General features: G+C 53.7%; 1 protein-coding gene across 9 annotated transcripts in view; it reads right to left on the reverse strand.

Annotated features, from left to right (window-relative positions):
- Positions 1-8,073, reverse strand: part of ERI3 (ERI1 exoribonuclease family member 3) — a 144,657-nt gene that overhangs the window by 26,870 nt on the left and 109,714 nt on the right. For 7 of the 9 annotated variants that reach the window (XM_006153778.3, XM_006153777.3, XM_006153776.3 and 4 more), the window contains one exon: positions 5,614-5,713. The exons of 1 other annotated variant lie outside the window; for it this stretch is intronic. In XM_006153778.3, the coding sequence (XP_006153840.1) occupies positions 5,614-5,713 (100 nt within the window). Of the gene's footprint in view, positions 1-5,613; positions 5,714-8,073 lie in introns of those variants that run through there. One more of the 9 variants, XM_027773917.1, reaches the window with a different exon arrangement.

The following is an 8,073-nucleotide window of genomic DNA, read 5'->3' on the forward strand; positions in this document are numbered from 1 at the left end:
GCTAGAGTCCCTACATTCTCCTCTGCCGTGGGAGGGGGTGCTCGCCTCAGGGATGGGGGACGGGGAGGGGAGAAGACTGCAACTCTTGGAAGCAGAAGCCCTCTGCAGAGAGGTGGACATGGCCACTGTGTCAAAGGATGCAAAGGGGCTTGAGCCTTCCCAGGGGTGCCAGCATCCCCCCACCCCCTACCCCCAGGCCACAGTGGCTCTGTCTTGGCACCACCTCCTTTCCTCTGCCTATGGTAGCAGAAGCAGGGTGATCAGAAGGAACTCCCTGCTGGGCAAGAGGGGGGCTGGCGTTTGGTGTGTGCTAATCCCGGGCTTGAGGTCTTCAGAGGGACCTGGGAAACTTCAAGGAGGGGAAGGCAAAGCTGTACAGTAGACGAGCTCATTAGCCAGCACCCCCACCCCCCCACGAGGAGGAGGGCGGGCGGCCCAGTGAGCGTGGCGGCAGAGGCGGCAGAGAAAAGGCTGTCACTGTCCTTTCTTCCTTTTGGTACAAGCGTCTCCCTGAGCCGACGATTCTCCTGCAGTGACACCTCTCATGGGCACTAATGAGATCCATGTCACAGAGCTAATGCGTTCTGACTGGACTCTTGATAGACACCCCCACTCCTTCAGGGTATACCACAGGCCAGTACTGCCCCCCTGGGGGCCAGGCCCCCATCCTGCCACCTGCCAGCCCAGCTCTCTTGCCAAACCATGCTGGGCAGCAAGCTGCATAGAGTCCACTTGGTCTCTGGCCATGCCACCTGTACCCTGAGCCTCAGAGAGATCCTCAAGTCCTGGAGCAAAAGGGCTAAGCCCCCAGGGCAAGACCACCCAGTCAGAGAGCAGAAAAGGTTCCAGTTATTTTCTCAGCCAGCTGAAACGAGCAGGCTATGGGGCCTCCATGTCACCGTAATCAATGAGCTTTTACTGATGTTTCCCCCACGCAGATGTCCAAAAAGAAAGGGAAGGAGGCCTAGGCCCTGCCCTCAGAGAGGCCGAGCACGCAGGACTATCAGTACCTTGGTCAGATTTGAAGGACTATCAGTACCTTGTGTGCTCTGTATGCTCATACTGAGAGGGCCAGATGAACATCCCACAGGAGTGGCCACTGGAAGACGGATATAACTTCCTGGGTCAAGGGGTATACAGCAAACTGAAATCAGAGAGAACTGTAGGGCCAGAGGAGGCCCGATGCCAACAAGGGCAGGGCCTCACCCTCCGGGTGACAGGAACAGGGGTGAAGGAGAGCAATGCCAACGGTCGTTTCCTCCTCGGCTGTTGCACCGAGGTCCGTCAAGGCCTGAGAGTTTCATGTGACCAGAAATGAGGGAAGAGAGCTTGCTTTCTTCCATATCGCCTCTGTGGGTAGCACCAAGTCCACAGAGGTGCTCTGTGGTTCAGTGCAGTGTTAAGAGCATAGGTTCTGCATTCAGATGGGCCTGGGTTGGAATCCTGGCTCTCAACCCAACTGGCTATGTGACCTCAGGTAAGTCACTTAATGGAACCTCAATTTCCTCAACTATTATAGGATGGCCTTCAAGTCATGAAAATGAAATTAGTCAATACAAGCACCTCAAAATAATGTGATACCTTGTTGACCCTTTGGTAAACTGAAAGAAGACCATTCAGCAGTCCCCTGTGGAGGCTGCCTGGGCCCAAACCAGGGACGCTGAGCACGAATGGGCAGCCGTGGAAGTCAGCAGTCCTAGATACACACTGCCCCTCCTCCCTGGCCACCGGCTCCAGCATCACCCTGTTCACCAGGATCCCAAGGCCAAATCCACTGCCTCAGGAGAAAGTGCCCTTAGTCCCTCCCCTGACCATGATGTCACACTCACAAACCTCCGGCAGTTTCCGACCCAGCACACTGCTGTCTCTGGACCCTCCTCAGCCATCCTGAACCCTGGCTCTCGCTCAGTCCCTGGGCCCAGCTCGCCATTCTACTTGTGAGCTCTGTGGGGGCAGGGCACATGCCTGTCATCTTGCCCAATACCTCTACAGCTCCCATCACCGCTCCTGACCTAGCTTAGGAACAAGGTAGACGTTTATTGCATCAAAGTGTTTTACTGGTCCCCTGGCTCCGAAGTAACCACCACTGCTTCCCTACCTTCCCCTGCTGACTCCCCATTCGGTCTCCCTGTCTGCAGTGTCTCCTCACTAGTCCTTCGGGTACAAATGATTGGTCTGCTCTGGCCAAACCCCGACTGACCAAGTCAGTGCCTTGCCCTACAACCCACGGCTCCTCCCACCACAGAGCAAACCAGCCCAGCGGCCTCTCTTCTACAGCCTCATCTCCTCCTTCCAACAGGCACCCCAACCCACCAGCAAGCCTGCCTCCTCGCTCCCAGGCTGCCACGGCCCCACTACCACACCCATGGCACCCAGGGAGAAGCAGGCAGGCCCTTGCTCAGTGTCACCCGATGCCCCCACCCCCACTGCACGCATACCACTCCCCACTCCAGGCTGGCAGCTCCTCACACAGTTAATTAGCACCATGTCACTGAGGACCAGCCTGAGTGGCCAGTGACAGGAGCCAACCCCTGACCCTAGGGCTGGGAAGCAGTCCACATCAAACTCTTACAGCGCGACCCTTTTAGCACGCATAGTAACTCGGGGCACCACCAGCTGAAGCTCATTAAAGCTGTCTCTTTGGCGCGAGGGCCATTAACCTCCCTGCTCAAAACCCACGCCTCCCCTCCCCGCCTCTCCCAGCCCAATTAATGCCCCGCATCCTCCCTCCCTTCCAAGCACCCTTGCCCACACCTCAGAGCCAGCAGGAGCTGGCAGGGCTAGCCTCTTCATTCGAAGACTAGAACAACCAAGTACAACGACCTCCCAATACTCTGAGGAGCCTCTGGTGTTGGCAGAGCCACAGAGGACAAGGCTCTTAGAGCACCCACGGTTAGGCACGGTGCAGGCCCTGGCTAAGGTGGCTCGCTGTGCCTTCCCAGCAGCCCTGAGAGCAGGCAGCACCACCCCTCATCTAAGGGCGCAGGGTTCTGGGTGCTGGAGCCAGAATTTTCTCTAGTTCCAAAGCTTTTGATCGTTTTTCGGATCCTTGGGCTGTCCCACCCAGCTGGAGAAACCTTTCTCTCTCTCTCTCTCTCTTTTTTTTTTTTTTAAGGTTTTTGCCATAGGGTATATATGCTCCCTGGGAGAAACCTTTCTGTGTCTCTCTCTCTCTTTTTTTTTTTTTTAAGGTTTTTGCCATAGGGTATATATGCTCCCTGGAGAGACAGTGAGAGGGAAAGTGAGAAATCACCCCTGGGAGTGGCCATGCTGCAGCGTAATCCCTTCTTCTCCATTTCCTCCTGGAATTTTGAGCACACATGCACATGTGCTTGGCATGATTTTCAAACTGCTAGGTCCAGGACTTGAACTGCAGTCGACCATGTAGGAATACAAGTGCCTTAACCCCTATGCCACCTGCTGGCCCTGAGAGACCTTTATCGAAGAAGAATGGGGCTACTTTAGGGGTCCTAGTCCAGAGTCAATATGGTGAACAGGTATAAGAGGGCATCACTGTGTCACAACAGGCAGCCAAGAGTGGGAAAAGGGAACCTCTACTCCTCACAAACACCCTGGGGCAGATACACAGAAGCATGGCCCCAGCTCAAGGCTGTGCAGGGTGCAGTAACCCAGTCCTGCTGGTCCCTCTTGCCATCCAGACCTGATTACTGGCAGCTCCTGTTCCCTGGGCCAAAGCACATCTTCTCACGGGTCCTCTCTCTCTGGTCCCTCCCTTCCCTATCATGCCTGCACGGACTCAGCCACTCATTCACTCATCCATCCTTAGCATGTATTGAGCACTAAGAACCAGTTTTGTGCAGCACAAAGTGACACACTGATTCTGAACAGAGGTCTGATCATGTTGTTTCTCACTCACAAACCTCAAGAAAAATCCATACCCAGGAACCAGGTATTCAAGGTTCTGCTTATTTCTGTTTATTTTTTAGCCATTCCCTAGCCCAAATTTTCCACCCGAGGCATAGAAAACTACTTGTAGATGTCAGCATGTCCTCTCAACATGCTGGCTTTCTCATGTCCCCAGGCATCTCCCTATTTAGGATACCCTTCCCCAGTTTTCTTGCCTAGAAAACTCCTATTCATCCTTCAAGGATCTTGACTCAAGGGCCCTTGTCTCTAGGACACTTTCTGCTGACTTCCTAGGCACACTGCCTGTTTGGGTGTGGTGTTTTCTCTCGGTTGCACAGAGGCCAGCAGTTATGGTGGGGTACTCCCAGTTCCCTGGATCTGTGGACCACTTCCTCATTCTCCCTGGATCCTAGCACAGCCTCAGAATGCCCCAACAAGAATGATATGGGGCATCCCAGAGCGATGAGATGCAAATGAGAAAGTATAAGCTACTTTGGCAACTGATGACAGGGAAAGCCTCCCTTGGGGGCATCCACTTGTTTTGTCACAGCCCTTAAGACCATGGGTGGCCAGTGCCTATTTCCAGCTCCATCCCCTCCATACACTCCCGGGGACAGACGCTCTCAGCATGCGCAGTACTCACTGGGCACTGCCACACGTCTATGGAGTGGGTAAAGGGGCTAGTCTGCAGCAGGTGACTGGGTCCTTCTGGTGTCTTGCCCCAGCCCTCTCCCAATGATACCTACCCTAACGAACACAGGCTGTGATAATGTGACAGCACCAGTGGGGTACCAGGTTCCTTCCCATTGGGAACAAGTGCCCTGCTTGAAAACATTTGCATGTCCATGTGCATATGCACACAAAGTAAGAAACGCAGAAACAGACAAACTTTCTGACAGGTACACATGCATGCTGGTTGTTCTTACACATATGGATCCGTATCCTCAGAAAAATACAGATAATTGTGACACACACACATCTCTCAGATATGCAAATCACAGACATACACTCTGATATACAGAGACAGAAGGCTTAAGGTGTCACACGTAAGTAGATACACAGATACTCACAGACAGACAGACACATTCATACTGATAGATCAGAAGCCAGCAGGACCTTCAACCGCCTAGAATGACAGCAACTCCAGTCCCCTCCAAAGCAGGAATTCTCTGAGGGTGTACCCCCACCTGGTACCCCAAGTGGCCCCTTCCAACCCAGGCACCGCTCAATGGAGGTTGCTGCTCCTGCGGGGGAGTCAATACCCTGTGGACGGAGCCATCGGTCAGAAGGACCCTGACTAATTAAAAGCTGGTGAGGTTTAAATAATTCATCTCCTTAACTCCCATTGATCGTCCAGTTTAGTGGCCACAGACTTGAAACAATATTAAACAGCCTCCTCCAGCTCTATGGGGGATGGGCAATCTGACATATGCCCACCCCTGTAAGGACATTGCCCACCAGGGAGCAGCCAGTGAAGGGGAACCTCAGCCTGAATCCAAGGCCACCTGTGACTCACCCAAAGCCCAGACCCCAAGCTCCTTCCAAATGTTGCTTTGTGGGGAGGGGTCTCTTCCAAGGGTCTGTCTCACTCCATAATCCCTTCACTCCCCGCCTCCCTTTGCTCCCAGTTGTGAAGGGAACCCTGTTGGGCACTGAATGAGCCAGGAACCTTCTGAGTGCCAGGGGACTAGGGCATGCAGGCAGAGAATTGGGTCGAGCTGCCAGGGGACATGTGGAGGAACTGACCAATGCCGCTGTGGGGCCGGCCTATGTGCTGCAGGCTGAGACCCTTGTTCATGTCTAGAAGTCCGTTCTTGGGCCAGCAGCCCATGGCGAAGCTGTAAGCCTGGAAGACAGGAGGCAAGAGTGGTTAACAGAGGCCCTGACCTCTTAACCAACCCACTTATCTGGCTTCCCCTGGACCCCCAAATCCTCCCACAAGGGGCTTACTCTCATAATGCTACCTCATGAGAGTCCCCTCACTGGGTCCCCTTTTCACCAGGCCCTCTTCCTACCAGAAAACCTCTTCCTCTCCTGAGTTTCCTTTCTCCTGGTTTCACCCATTGGAGTCCCCCCATCCTCACTGGGTGGCCCCCTGGTCAGAGCTTCTCTCTAGAGAGCTCTCATTTTCTTTCTTTTCAAGATTTATTTATTTAATTATTTAATTCCATTTGTTGTTGTTATTATTATTATTTAATCTGACCAGAGACAGACAGAGAGAAAGAGAGGAAGGGAAAGCAAGAAAGCAAGCCAGTAAGTTTGGTACTCAAACCACAGTCAGCCATGTGAGAGTCTAGTGCCCTTAACCAGCACACCACCTGCCAGCCCAAGAGCTCACATTTTCCGAGATCTTCCTGTCAGGAGCCCTCCTCTCACCAGGGCATCCCCTTTACCAAACACCATGCCTTTGATTCCTTGTTTCCCAGAGCCCCCAGCACTTTGCCCGACTCCTCCTCCCCTGTATCCCAAACCCCATCAGCAATGCTGATGCAAGAGCTGACAGCGATCTGGCCATGGTCAGGCTGCTTTCGATCCTGAGCAGGCCAGGCTGCAGAAGGCTCTGAGAGCCACGTGGAGGCTCACCTGAGGAGAGAAGTAAGGTCACCTGGTCGACTCGGGCAGCAGTGGAGGGCGTACATGGGGTGTGTGCGTGCATGTGGTCGTGTGTGTGGTTGTGTGTGTGTGTGTGTGTGTATGTGTGGTGGGGGGAGCAGATGCTCTGCTGAAGGTCAAGTGCTCACTTATGCATATTCAAAGCGGCCACCCATCGATCTGTACTTAATTGTTTTCCTGGGGTTGGGGAAGGAAGTGCTGGGGGCATCGATCTGCTCAGGCCCCCAGCACTCCATTGCCCCCTCCATTCCCTGCCCGCGTCACCTGGCCGCCAGCAGCCTCCACGTAGGGAGGAGGACACATGGCAGATAGGAACAGCATCTTCCCTAGCAGTCCCTTATAGTCATGACTGACCCAATGGCACAGATGAGGAAACTGAGGCCCAGGAAAGCCACTTACATGGCTTAGAACCCATGACCTGCGACGTGGCCAGATGAGACTTAATTCCTGCTTGGCCTGCTAACAAAGGACTGGGCTTCGACCAGTGGGTCTGGGAGCTGGCTGACCCTTCAAACATTACACATCCCCTCACTTCAGATGCCCCTACACACCAGGCTACCCTTCTCCCAGTGGCAGGAGGGTGGCAGCATGCAGGACAGTGGTCAGTGGGAAAAAAGCTTAGGTGATTTCCCAGAAACTGAATGGTGGGTCTGGTGATGGAACCAAAGTGACGGCCAGTTTGCGGTCAGATAGGCACCTCAGTGTTCCCATCCACTGCTGGGCCCAGCAGGTCCCATCTCTCTACAGGAAGGGGAGAAAGCCCAGTAGAGGGTCAGAGTGAAATCAGGAGGCTTCATAGAGTCCATGCCAGGGCTCAAGGACTGGACAGGGCTAGTACCCTGCCTTCTTTCCTGCTTGCAGGGACCAGGGGCTAGGAGCCGGTGTGCTCAAACCTCAGCGCCCTCCAAGCCATCTTCCTTGACCACAGAAGTACCAGTTGTAGCCCAACCTCCCAGCCAGCCCTCCGGCACCCTTCCAAGGATACAACTGTACCCCCAAATCGGGGGCTGAGTGTGAGGCTCAAGGACAGGGGAGAGGACGCTGGCCTAGAGCCAGAGCAGAGGCGGGAAGGCAGGCAGTGGGCGGTGCACAGCTGGAGAAGCTGCTGAGCGTGGTCAGGGCTGAGGCTGGAGCGCAGTGGGCCAGAGAGCAGCGGCGGGCGCCTTTCAAGTACTTTAAAATCACTTACAAAGGCCGGATTAAACGATCAGAAATTCCATTTAATAGGACAAATAAAGAAATAACAATCTACTCTATCAGCCTGGAGAAGGCGAGCTGGATGGGTTTTTTTCCCCTCTAAAAAGGAAAAAGGGAAGGAAGGGGGAAAAAAGAAGGATAATGTGTGTTTACTCAAGCAAAGAAAAAAATATTTAAGTGATGTCGGGGAGAAGATTGCAGTAACTAGTGAAGAATAACATCGTCTACTTTGCTGTCAAATCACACCCGAATTTCAGTAATAGATTCTCGGCTGACACTCAATTCAATTCGAAGGTGATCCTGCTTTATCCCAGCCCATCAAATATTAAACACTTGCATTAGCAGGTGCTGCCGCTTCCCAGCTTAAAGCGGCGGGGGGGGGCGGCGGCGACAAAC

This window comes from Tupaia chinensis, unplaced genomic scaffold, assembly GCF_000334495.1.
Source record: "Tupaia chinensis unplaced genomic scaffold, TupChi_1.0 Scaffold000387_1, whole genome shotgun sequence".
NCBI lineage: Eukaryota > Metazoa > Chordata > Mammalia > Scandentia > Tupaiidae > Tupaia > Tupaia belangeri.